We start from the raw sequence: 13,270 nt of genomic DNA on the forward strand, positions 1-13,270 counted from the left end.
AATCAGCAAATGACCCGTCAGTCCGGCTCCCATCCAACAATTCACCTCACATACAGAAAACACGCAAAGAATCGGCTCAGATACTGATAAACGACCTCTGACCCTGAGGTCCAGCCCATAAATCAATAAACGGGACTTTTTTTTAAGCGATCGATATCAATAACATTTAAAAGTTAAAAAAAAATGTAAGTAATGCAGATAAATTAAAATGATAAACCTGAGTTCATGAAAAGGCTCAGAAACGCATTTATAGTGTGAAAAACATGATGAAATAGCTCATATTTGTTCATATTCATGTTAAAAATGTTGATCCCTGAATGTATTAATGTAGATTTTTTTCAACTGTTTCTTATCCTGCTATCTTATTATTATTATTATTATTGTATTATTATTATTGATATTCATATTATTATTATTATTGTATTATTATTATTAATATTCATATTATTATTATTATTGTATTATTATTATTAATATTCATGTTATTATTATTATTATTAATAATAATAATAATAATTTATTTGTGGTATATAACTTTATATTCTTTATATTCTTGTTTATCAAAAATTCTTGTCAAAAATGACGAGCAAAATGCTTTAAAGCTAATGAGAGTAGCTTCATTAAAGTGCTTCTGGACACTCAGACGGGTAAAGATGCTGCAGAATTTCTACATTTATTAAAAATGAGGAAAAAGGGAAAGCAGTCATATTTGGGCCCCCTCTAAAAAATATATATATATATTCTAAGACACGAAAACTAAGACATTAAAGTCAACTTTTAATCAAACAGAAGTGACATTTTCTTTCTGACCTCCAAAATCCAGTCAAGTAGAAAAATTTTGCATTTTAATGCATTTCACTTTTTCAATTCTGTTGGTGACCGGAGGTGAAGGCGCGTGGCGACGACCTTACCGATGAGTCCGTGGACCAGCGGCGAGTACCGGTTGTCGTTGGGGATGTAGATCCCCAGGAAGTCCACGTTGACGGGGTGTTTCCTCCACACGCGGTGCAGCAGCACCATCACCTGGATGTCGTCGTTGACGGTGACGGTGACGTGAGAGTTCTTCACGATGGAGACCCTCACCCTGAAACACACCCCACGCTGAGCCGGTGGCCCACGCCGCCGTCGGGAAGCTGCTGCCCGTCTCTTACCCGTCCTGGGTGACCTCGGCGGTGGCGCCCCAGGTGAAGGAGTGGCGGTTGGTGCCGTCGCTCAGGGCGACGCGGTCGGTGTGCACCGTCACGCTGACGCCGTCGGGCTGGTAGTAGACGGCGATGGAGCCGAAGTAGGTGCTGAGTTTTCCTCGCCGCGGCTGCTTGGAGCCCACGAGCCGACCGTTCACCACCAGTCCTGCAGGAGGAGGGGGGGGGGGGGAGGAGGGAGGAGGAGAGGAGGGGGAGGGGGAAGATGAAGAGGGGGAGGAGGAGGAGGAGGAGGAGAAGGGGGAGGGGGAAGAGGAGGATGAGGAGGAGGGAGGAAGAGGAGGAGGAGGAGGGGGAGGAGGGGGAGAAGGGGGAGGAGGGGGAGGAGGAGGAGGGGGAAGATGAAGAGGGGGAGGAGGAGGAGGAGGAGGAGAAGGGGGAGGAGGAGGATGAGGGGGAGGAGGAGGAGGAGGAGGAGGGAGGAGGAGGAGGAGGAGGGGGAGGAGGGGGAGGAGGGGGAGGAGGAGGATGAGAAGGGGGAGGAGAAGGGAGAGGAGGAGGAGGAGGAGGAGAAGGGGGAGGAGGAGGATGAGGGGGATGAGGAGGAGGAGGAGGAGGAGGGAGGAGGAGGATGAGGAGGAGGGAGGAAGAGGAGGAGGAGGAGGGGGAGGAGGAGGGGGAGGAGGGGGAGGAGGAGGAGGAGGAGGAGGGGGAGGAGGAGGGGGATGAGGAGGAGGAGGAGGAGGAGGAGGGGGAGGAGAAGGGGGAGGAGGAGGAGAAGGGGGAGGAGGAGGATGAGAAGGGGGAGGAGAAGGGAGAGGAGGAGGAGGAGGAGGAGAAGGGGGAGGAGGAGGATGAGGGGGATGAGGAGGGGGAGGAGAAGGGGGAGGAGGAGGAGAAGGGGGAGGAGGAGGATGAGGAGGAGGATGAGGAGGGAGGCAGAGGAGGAGGAGGAAGAGGAGGAGGAGGAGGGGGAGGAGGAGGAGGAGGGGTAGGAGGAGGAGGAGGATGAGGAGGAGGAGGAGGGAGAGGAGGAGGGAGGAAGAGGAGGAGGAGGAGGGGGAGGGGGAGGAGGAGGAGGAGGGGTAGGAGGAGGATGAGGAGGATGAGGATGAGGAGGGGGAGGAGGAGGGGGAGGAGGAGGGAGGAAGAGGAGGAGGAGGAAGAGGAGGAGGAGGAGGAGGGGGAGGGGGAGGAGGAGGAGGAGGGGTAGGAGGAGGAGGAGGAGGATGAGGAGGATGAGGATGAGGAGGGGGAGGAGGAGGGGGAGGAGGAGGGGGAGGAGGAGGAGGATGAGGAGGATGAGGATGAGGAGGGGGAGGAGGAGGGGTAGGAGGAGGAGGAGGAGGATGAGGAGGGGGAGGAGGAGGAGGAGGGGGAGGAGGAGGAGGAGGAGGAGGAGGGGGAGGAGAAGGGGGAGGAGGAGGAGAAGGGGGAGGAGGAGGAGGAGGAGGGAGGAAGAGGAGGATGAGGAGGGAGGAAGAGGAGGAGGAGGAAGAGGAGGAGGAGGAGGAGGGGGAGGAGGAGGAGGAAGGGTAGGAGGAGGAGGAGGAGGATGAGGAGGATGAGGAGGATGAGGAGGAGGAGGGGGAGGAGGATGAGGAGGAGGAGGGAGAGGAAGAGGGAGAACTCGCTGGTGTTTTCACGCTTGTTCAAGCACGAGGAAATGATTTCGTCTCTCTCAGGTTAAAAATGAGACAAACTGTAGAGTACAGTCATGGTCAACAACAACAATATAATAGAAACATGATTGACAGGAACTGAACTGGAAACTAAAAATATATTTAAAAAATGGACATAAAGATGACGAAATGAGTATCATTGCTTGTTTTCACTCTTATTTTATCTTTATTTAATACCATTTTACTGCCGTTCATGTCCTATCTTCACTCTTTCAAACCACATTTGAACAAGGTGTTCTTCATAGAGACGTCGGTCTATAAAGAATTCTAAAAGTGGCAGTGAGGGAAGTGAGACAAGAAAAGCCGGGAGTGTCGTTCACCTGCTCCGGCGTCCGACACCAGGTTGAGGATGTGACCCGGTTCGGAGTCAATGTTGAAGCAGACGTCCATGTTGCTGGCGGGCAGGTGGACGATGAAGTGCGGGTCGTTGTCCACTGGGAGGGGAGAAACCACAAGAGTCGGTCGCCGTCGACCTCTGACCCCCCCCTTTGTGTGTTTGTGCTTTTACCTAGGTTGACCTTCTGGGGCAGCGCCCACTCCTCCGGACCCTTCTCCGCCTGGCTGGGCGGCGGCGGCGTGGTCATTTGCACCCAGGGGGGGGGCTGGTACACCACCCGCACCGGAGCCAGGCCGCTGGACGCCAAGCTGCCGCCTCCTAACCCTCCGGCGCCTGATCGGCAAACAGCAGCATCGACAACGTCCAGTAATGAGTATCAATCACACACTTAAAATAAAAGCCTCTTTTATGAAGTTTAATGCAACTCAGGGCTTCACTTTTTATGTTTTCATTAAGATAAATGCGGCTTCTTTTTTTTACTGTAAAGTTTTAAAGAGATCAAGTATTGGAATTAAGAATTAAGAAGAGACAGTTTGATGTGTCTAAATATATACATAAGGCCAAACTCTCACTTGATTCTTTTATTGTCTCTGATCTGCACAAATGAAGCATTTCAATCTCAAATGAGAAATCTGAATTTATTACTCGAATGTAAGATAAAGCTTCTTTTATGAAGTTTAATGCAACTCAGGGCTTTACTTTTTATTTATTCATGAAGATAAATGCGGCTTCCTTTTTCCCCCTTAAAGTTTTAAAGAGATCAACTATTGGAATTAAGAATTCTCAGAGACTTCTTTCTTTTACTGGATTGTTTTATATTTTATTTTTATTTGTACATATTCTATTTTTTGTGCTCTTTTTTGCTCTATGTTTACATATTTTAATTCCATAGTTTTATAAGTTCTGCACCTTTTACCTTGAGCTGTTGTAAATTAGAATTAAGAATTCAAAGAGACAGTTTGATGTGTCTAAATATATACATAAGGTCCATATATCCCCCTGAAACTCTCCCTCGATTCTTTTATTGTCTCTAATCCGTACAAATGAAGCGTTTCAATCTCAAATGAGATATCTGATTGAATTACTCCAATGTAACATAAAGCCTCTTTAATGAAGTTTAATGCAACTCAGGGCTTCACTTTTTATGTATTCATTAAGATAAATGCGGTTTCTTTTTTTTACTTTAAAGTTTTAAAGAGATCAACTATTGGAATTAAGAAGAGACAGTTTGATGTGTCTAAATATATACATAAGGTCCATACATCCCCCTGAAACTCTCCCTCGATTCTTTTATTGCCTCTAATCTGCACAAATGAAGCGTTTCAATCTCAAATGACAGATCTGAATTTCCAAAACTGATTGAATTACTCAAATGTAACAAACCTAATAAAACAGAACTAAAAACACAAAAAAATATTACTTTAATGTAGCGAATTGAAGATGCAAAGGTCACAAATCGGAAAAGAAAAATCGAATAAAAGACTCATTAAAAAAAAGTGTCAAATCAAACTAGAGCTAAAGTGAAATCCAAGCTGATTTGGAAGGTTTGGAGCCACGGCGAAGCGAGGAGGCCCACCTGAGCAGCAGCCATGTTTGGGGTCCCTCGGGGAGTCGGCCAGCAGCCGCTCCCTGGCGTCCTCGCTCTCCACCAGCAGGGCGGTGAGCGGCGTCACGAACTGGTGCTCCACGGCCAGAGCCATGATCTGCTGGGTGATCTTCCTCTTCTTGGCCGCCGTGGGGGCCAGGGACCTGGGGGGAGGGGAGCCACGGCCACAACTCCATCTCCAACTCCATTCATGTCTCCGTGTTCCAGTGTGTGTTCGTTTCCCCCCCCTTGCCTGGGCTCTGGTGACCTCAAGGGGGCGCTCACCTCTCGCTGATCAGCTGCTTGACGGTCAGGTAGGCCCACATCTGTCTGGCGAAGCCGGTGAAGGAGTGCTGCTGCTTGGCCAGCTCCCGGTCCAGCTCCGCCGTGTCGACCTCCGTCTCCAGCGTGATGTCCAGACGGGCCTGCGGCACAGACACCGGTGACGTCCCTTCTCTTTCGCGCCGCCCCCCCCCTTCCGTTCCCCCGCGTGATCCGTTGGCGATCCCAACAGCCCGCTAAAGCATTTTGTCGGACTCACGGCCGAGGCGGTGGTGAAGCTCGTCAGCGTGTCGCTGTCCGTCGGCAGCACCTTGCCGGCCACCACCAGCTCCGAGCCGCCGAAGTATTTGTCGAATCGGTTCTGGGTGACGTCGGACACCGAGTCCTCGGGGAACTGGATGGTGATCCTCCTCAGCAGGGGGGAGGAAACCTGGCTGTAAAATGTCTGCGGGGACAAAAGGGTGGCGTCGTTAGCCATCGGCGTGAGTTTGCGCGCGGCGGTGGCGCGGCGCTCGTACCCGCAGCTGCTCGGCGGCGTCGTGGTTGGCGTAGATCCGCTGGGCGATGCCTCGGTTCTCCGAGGCGATGCGTTCCAGGAAGTCGTAGTCCACGTCGAAGCCGATGCCCAGAGAGAAGAGAGAGAACTCCTCCCTCATCACGCGCTTCACGTTCTTCTGGATGGTGCTGAGCTTCATCTCGCCTGCGGCGGCGAAGCAGAGTTGCTTTCTTCAACTTCAACTTAGGATGTGAGACGTCACCTTGATTGTTCCCGACAATTAACCAGTTCCTCTGGTACGCAACATATTTAGATTTTCTGAGATACTTGCAGAACAAATTCACAACAGCGAGAGATTGGAGTCATTTTCTGTAACATATTCTAGCACTATTTTACCTTTCCAGGCCACTCAAGATGAAACGTGTTGGACACCCCGGCTTTAGAGTGACGGGAAATGATTCCCTCTTGCATGGTACAATGTGTCGTAATTCTATTCTATTTACTTGGCAGCTTCTGGGATTTGTATAAAAAAACAGGACAAAAGCAATATTGTCCGTCTTTTGTTTGGTATTCATGTTGGTTGATATACCCTGGAACCATGAAAAGACATCAATCCATCCAACTTAATGCAGTTTAGAGACACTTTGGCTCTTTGGAGGAAATGGGAGTACCTGGAGAAACACCCCCTACAAACCTGGACTCAATCTGGGAACGCTTTAATTCAGTCTGGACTCTTACCGACGGTGGGATCGCCGTCAGACACCAGAATGATCATGGAGACGGAGCGAGGGTCGATCAGTCCCTGGTTGGACGCCTTCACCAAGACCTGGACCGCTTTCATCAGGGCCTCGTTGATGTTGGTGCCTGGACTCAATCAGACGTACGTCCACGTTCATCTCACGGCCGCGCCGGACCGACTTCGATCGGTGGAGAACGTTCTCGCCATACCTCCGTTGGGTTTGATGCCCTGGATGTATTTCTTAGCGTCTGCGACCTGCAGCAAGGATCCAGGCACCAGGTCTTCACTCCAGCACCGCACGTTGTGGTTGAAGTCGATGATGCTGAACTGGTCGTCGATGGTCAGGTCTTCCAGGATGGCCTGCATGGCTTCCACCGTCTGCGGAGCAAAAGAACGACCACGTGAGGGCGCGGTTCCGCACAAAGAGTAATAGACATGTGAACAAATCGTTTCAAAGAAAGAAAAAACACAAAAGGGGGGATCAAAGTGTACAACAAAGTCAATAACGACTCACTTGCTTCATCTTGACGCCCCACATGGATCCGCTCACGTCAATGACGAACACGATGTTTTTGGGCAGGGGGGACAGGTTGGACGGGGCGAAGAACTGGACGAAGTGGCCGTCGGACACCTGGAGGCCACAGAGGAGAAGGTCGGCTCCTGGTTGCGGAGAGGTTCTGCTTTTTTAAACGGTCCCATGTGGGATACCTGCAGTTCTCCGGCGTTGTCGTCTCGGTTCACGTCGTATTTGACGGTGAAGACGCCGTCGACGGCGCTGTCCGTGCAGTTTTCACACTTCCTCTGCTGCTGCACGTTGGGCTTGAAGACGACGTGGGCCTGGCGGCGGGGGAAGACGGAGACGTGTTCGCGTGTGGTACCAGTGACATCGTGATTCCGAATTAAGACTTTATATCGAGAGCAAGAGGGAGAACGATTTTAAAAATCTCCATCTTTGTAGCCATTTTCAAACACTTAAGACAATATTGCCGAATACGTGAGAGACAGTTGAGTGATGTCCGAGTTCAATGCATCCAGGAAATCTCAGAAATCACTTCTGAACAGTTCTTTTGAAAAACCGACAGCAGAAACTTCAACAAATACCTTCAACTGCTCAAAGAGATCGATGCTTCTTCACACAATCAAAACCATTAAAGTCCAACGTGTTTCTTCAGTCTCCAGCAGTTGCTAGTAGTGTGCAGGTGTATTATTATTATGATTATTATTATTACCTTAGTGGGACAACCTGCTCCACCCACTGATCCACAGCAACAAAGTCATAAAAGCTCCTTCAACCGTCTCCAGACTTTACCTTCTCTTTAGTTGACGTGACGCGAATCAGTTCGGCAAACTGATCCCCCAGCGTGTTCGGCGTGTGCACGTTTGAAATCCCCTTCGGCTCGTAGATGTAGACGTCCACCTGGGGGGGTAAAAGAACCAACCCGGTTACAGACCCGAGGATGAGGCCCAAGGCACGGTGATGGAGGATCTCCTCACCTGGAAGTGAGGCACCAGCCTGCCCGGCTGCAGGTACAGCGTGTGCTCGTAGAAACCCAAGCGCCTGTGCATCATCTCCTGGTAGTGGAGCTCGAACTCGATGTTGCTGCCTGGAGGGACGTGGACTTCTGTCTTGAAGGTCTCCAAGTCCTGGGAGTTCGCCCTGGGAACCAGTCGTCATCGTCATTGAGAGAGAGAGAGAGGGAGTGGAAGTCGCCACAGCCCAACCAACTCAGAGCATGTGGATCCAGCATCATCATCTTTCATCATCTTCCTCTGGCCTTCAGTACCTGACGATGCCTGCTGCCTTGCCTCGGGCTCTGGCCTGGGCGTACAGGTTCCTGGCCACCGTCTTCTCCTTCACCGAGCCCATGAAGGTGATGCCGTTCACGTTCCTGCGGCAGACAGAGAAGCAGAGTCAGGCCGGGGTCTGCCGCTGTCTCCCCACCGTCTCTCGTCGTCTCCCACCGTCTCTCATCGTCTCTCACCGTCTCCCACAGTCTCCCACAGTCTCTCATCGTCTCTCACCGTCTCCCACCGTCTCCCACCGTCTCTCATCGTCTCCCACCGTCTCCCACCGTCTCTCATCGTCTCTCACCGTCTCCCACCATCTCCCATCGTCTCCTACCGTCTCCCACCGTCTTCCACCGTCTCCAACCGTCTCTCACCGTCTCCTACCGTCTCTCACCATCTCCCACCGTCTCCCACCATCTCCCACCGTCTTCCACCGTCTCTCAACGTCTCTCACCGTCTCCCACCGTCTCCCACCGTCCACCACCGTCTCCCACGTCTCCCACCGTCCACCACCGTCTCCCGCCGTCTCCCGCCGTCTCCCGCCGTCTTCCGCCGTCTCCCACCGTCTCCCACCGTCTCCCACCGTCTTCCACCGTCTCTCACCGCCTCCCACCGTCTCTCACCGTCTCTCACCATCTCCCACCGTCTCCCACCGTCTCCCACCGTCTTCCACCGTCTCTCACCGCCTCCCACCATCTCCCACCGTCTCCCACCGTCTCCCACCGTCTCTCACCGTCTCTCACCGTCTCCCACCGTCTCTCACCGTCTCTCACCGTCTCCCACCGTCTCCCACCATCTCCCACCGTCTCTCACCGTCTCCCACCGTCTCCCACCGTCTCCCACCGTCTCTCACCGTCTCTCACCGTCTCCCACCGTCTCCCGCCGTCTCCCACCATCGAGTGACTCACATGGTGAAGTTGGTGATGAAGGCCCGTTTGGGGATCTGCACGTTGAAGCCGATGCTCTGGGCCTTGGCGCCCGAGTTGACCACCGAGCTCCTGACGGTGGTGTGGGCGAAGCGCGACGTGATGCGGCTCTCCACCTGGTACCGCTTGACGGTGATGTCATCGCCACGGATAGCCTGCCGGGGCAGAATGTAGACGTTTGGACTTGGTAAAGTAAAGATGATTATTAGAACTCACCCGGACTTCCTCATGTCACCCCTTCCAGACCTTTTCTGCTTTTCAATGTTTCTTTGATTCTGTCTCTTTATGGCCAAGACCATTTTTGTCTGCGCGTTTCTTTCATCACACACTTGTAATTTGAGCCCAGCCTCATTGTGCATCTGATTAAAATAGATTGCAGCCTTGTTTTCTGCAGCTCCTCCAGTTCATTATGTTAAAGATTCTGTTTCAATGAGCTCGTAATTTGACACCAGGCTCATTGTCTTTAACTGAAAATTCAAAGTCCAACTGAGGAGCCTTTTTCCAAAACTTCTTCAACCTTCACTGAATTCAACTCTTTAAAAATGTTTTAATCTATTCTTATATTAAATTGTTTCGAGGAATCGGCCAAGGTTGCCGTTTGTTGGATTACCTTGATCTTGTTAATAATTCAGTTTGTTTGAGCTTAAGAGCATTATGTTGTATTATTTCACAGAAGTTGTTTGAAAAAACTTTTTTGGAGATGATATAAAATAAATAGTTTTTCATACTAACATTTATTTTGGGCTTTTCCTTTGGTGCCATCGGCACGCTGAAGGTAGAATTTAAGCGATGCTACTTTTGTACACCAGGGAGTCGTGAGTTACTGCAGGAGTGACTTATTCACTGCACCACCTAATGGTGGAACATGGTATTACAAGGCTAGCTTATTGGCTTCTTTATTTTGCAACATTTTGAGGTTTGTTTGTTTTTTTAATAATATTTTCCTCAGATATAAATAAGAATCACTTCGGGACAGTTTGAGAAGATATAAAACCAGACCTGGGTAAAGCAAAAGGAAAGCGTTGTGGCGGTAACGGCCAGCAAAGTCAATAACCTGTCAGTCACGGGAATCTCCTCAAACAGCTGCGTATTGATTAGTAGATAAGGTTCAACTCTGCCACAGAACAACAAGCGGACGGTCGTACCTCAAAGTCTTCCTGCTCCTCGCTGGTCAATATGGCTCTCTGAAACACACAGAGGGAGTCGTCAGCCTCACGATGCCGGGGGAATGGGGCCTCACATCACTGGGGTTTGTTTGTCAGTTTGTTTGTTTCATCGCGGCGATGAATCACGAGGATCGATCAACCATGTAAAAACACACCCACAGTTTCCCCGAAGGAGGCGAGCGCTCACCTTATGTCTCTCCCGCTGATCCTCCCAGTGTGTCTGACGGGAGAAAACACACGTCATCGTAGAGATCGATGAGTATTAACGGTACATTTTGAGAGATTTCACACAGATGTGAAGGGAAGTTGAGATTTAGCACCTTTTTTTTTATTATTTAAAATGAGATTTTCACTATCAAATAACACATTTGAAGTCGAAATCTGACTTTTCTATTTTTCCTACAACTAATGAAGAACTTCCTGCTTGTAGTTTTTACATCAAGACAAACATGTGGTGAATTTTGAGTTAGTATGGGAGTTCAAAATAGAGAAAAGTAATGAAAATATAGATGTGAAAAATGCACGTGATGTATTAGTAAAGGCTATGATGTGATGTCCAGTTCACGTTCCTGCAAAAAAACACTTAATTTCTAACAAAATAAATCAAATTCTTGACAAAGTAGGAACATTTATGATAAGCAAAGTGTTCAGAATAGAATCAACAACAGATATAGCCACTATTAGTTCACAGAAATTGCATTGTAAATCTATCTTTTGACTTGTTTCTGTCCCACACGTACAATATTTGTGTACTTAGATTTACAGTTCAGACTTTTCTCTAAACTCAGATTGGCAGGAAAAAGACATTTAAACTCACCGTCTCTTCCTCCCATTCTCCGTCGATCACAAACTCAAAGCAGCGGCCGTGGTGGAGCAGCAGCAGGCCCAGCAGCAGAGCCAGCACACACTTCATGGTTCCAGGCCTGTGGACTCACACACACATAATCTCAAATGCACATTTAAAAAAAGAAAACAAAAAAAGCGATAAAGTAAAAGAGAGGAAAGGAGGAGGGAGGAAGACGGGCCCGTTCTGCGGGGAACTGAGCTGCAAACTGAAGGTTAAAATCCACTGAACTGATCAACTCTTGAACCCAGTCAATATTTGTTGTGTTTCTTTTTTTCATGGAACCCAGAAAGCAGAGCACTTTGAAACTTGAACCCGGGGAGGAGGGCGGATAAATAGCACGGATTCATCTAAACAGACAGAAACACAAACTGAGTCACAGTACAAATATCAGATTTCGTCTTAAAGGCCAGAATTGCACAAATATCAAACATTTAAATGCAGAACTCTGTTTTGCACGAGGAATGTGTAATGTTGTATTTTGGCCACAAGGTGTCAGCAAAGTAAAGACTGTGATTAAAATGTGGAAACCTCTTCGTCTGGATATTAGATTTGTACTTTTTAACCATGGTCGCTTTATTTTTATTGTCATATATAGATGAACTTCATGTCGTTCGCTCGTTTTGTAGCATTATTTGGTGGGGTTTTTTCTGTCAAGGACATAATTTTACTCTCCTTTAACCCTTTAGCTTCCAGATTTGTTTAGCAGTCTTTAACATTTTAAACTTAGTTTAAAATTGCAGCAGGGAAGTACAAAAAACAAAAAAAACATGTTGTTCAGTGAATTATTTGCAACATTCAGGGGCCGAGGATGAATGGAAAACATTGGTAGCTGTATTTCTGAAAACAAATAGGCATGACAGCCTGGAGTGATGCATTCAGGTGCTCGTTAAACTATCGGAAAGCCGCTTCCCCGGGTTTGCAGGGCTCAGAGTATTGAGTAATGTATTATTTCCACATATTTCCACACCATAACTCAGATATGGAAGAATGAGGGAGTTATATAATAAGTTGGGTTTATTATGCTGTTATATGCAGCTTCATCAAAAGTCATTGCTAGAAATGGATTTATTGCATCGGTCAGAAAATTCATCACGAAGATGAAAACAACACATAAGTTGCTCTGGACTGTCGCATTTATTTGGAAATGTAATGACTTTTTTACTTCTCCCTCCACAATTTTAAACTATTTGTCTGTATTGTTGAATGATGACCCGTCACTTGAGTTGTTTATTGTAACACTGACCCTTTTCTGAGCAAAAAAACCAATAATAAATGTATAAAAGAGCTTAAATCAGCCCACTGATCTGAAAATCAAGCTGGAATAAAACAGAATGTCCATTTTCTACCTGAAACTTAATACATTTTATCCTAATTATTCTGCACAAATAGCTCATGTTTGAAAAATGTTCAAGATTTCGAAGTAAAAATGTGACTTTAGGTTTTTAATATCCTCCACTGACATGTTTCGTCCCAATGATAGAAACCTTTCATTTCCAACAGTTTCACCTAAGTTCCATGAAAACACTTAAATACTATTCGCACTGTGTAATTTCCTTCTGTACAGTCATTATGGAGGACGTCCATGCATTTCCAATTTCTGCTTTATTATACACTCTGATGCACATTTCTCCTGCTTGCTGCTGTATTTGTTTTCTTATTTTATCCTGTCGTGATGCTGCTGAACTACATCCGAATAAATGACCATGATTGCTGCCATTGCTCCTGTCTATCTTTCATGTTTGTCTGCTATTTCTGTTTTATTCTTTACACTCTTGTGGCTGCTGGATAACAAATTGCCTTTCAAAGGGTAAATTATGAAACTGAAGTTGATTTCGCACCAGAAAGTGTCATTGAAATTGTCTTAATGTTGATATTGTAGTAATTTTCGACAGTAACTGTAATTTTTCATGACTTAAACTCCACGCTGCCACAAAGACATTTTTTATTATGTCACTATTTGGCCACTGAGGATGGAACTGCTCTGATTGCGGCTCCAGAACAAAAATGTGTTTGACAGTTGAGTTAAAGGGCGTTTTGTGAAAAGTCTGAAGGAAGCAGCTGGGGTCTAAATCGCCCCCCCCTTCTCTCTCTCTCTCTCTCTCTCTCTCTCTCTCTCTCTCTCTCTCTCTCTCTCTCTCTCTCTCTCTCTCTCTCTCTCTCTCTCTCTCTCTCTCTCTCTCTCTCTCTCTCTCTCTCTCTCTCTCTCTCTCTCTCTCAGGGCTCCATCTCTCTCCTCCAGTGGGTGGGCCTGCTGTTCCTCCACCACTCTGGTCACTCTGA

General features: G+C 47.9%; 1 protein-coding gene across 1 annotated transcript in view; it reads right to left on the bottom strand.

Moving 5' to 3' along the window:
• Positions 1-11,056, bottom strand: part of itih2 (inter-alpha-trypsin inhibitor heavy chain 2) — a gene marked incomplete at both ends in the record, with an annotated part of 11,933 nt that extends 877 nt beyond the window's left edge. Inside the window, 19 exon segments of the mRNA XM_080518548.1 lie at positions 881-1,084; positions 1,152-1,350; positions 3,145-3,258; positions 3,333-3,485; positions 4,738-4,910; positions 5,032-5,171; positions 5,288-5,473; positions 5,547-5,728; positions 6,263-6,388; positions 6,473-6,641; positions 6,778-6,894; positions 6,972-7,100; positions 7,573-7,680; positions 7,758-7,920; positions 8,048-8,152; positions 8,960-9,132; positions 10,123-10,161; positions 10,331-10,363; positions 10,961-11,056. Coding sequence (XP_080374674.1) covers positions 881-1,084; positions 1,152-1,350; positions 3,145-3,258; positions 3,333-3,485; positions 4,738-4,910; positions 5,032-5,171; positions 5,288-5,473; positions 5,547-5,728; positions 6,263-6,388; positions 6,473-6,641; positions 6,778-6,894; positions 6,972-7,100; positions 7,573-7,680; positions 7,758-7,920; positions 8,048-8,152; positions 8,960-9,132; positions 10,123-10,161; positions 10,331-10,363; positions 10,961-11,056 — 2,609 coding nt within the window.
• Positions 11,057-13,270: the final 2,214 nt, after the last annotated feature.

This window comes from Blennius ocellaris (genome assembly GCF_963422515.1).
Source record: "Blennius ocellaris genome assembly, chromosome: 22".
Lineage (NCBI taxonomy): Eukaryota > Metazoa > Chordata > Actinopteri > Blenniiformes > Blenniidae > Blennius > Blennius ocellaris.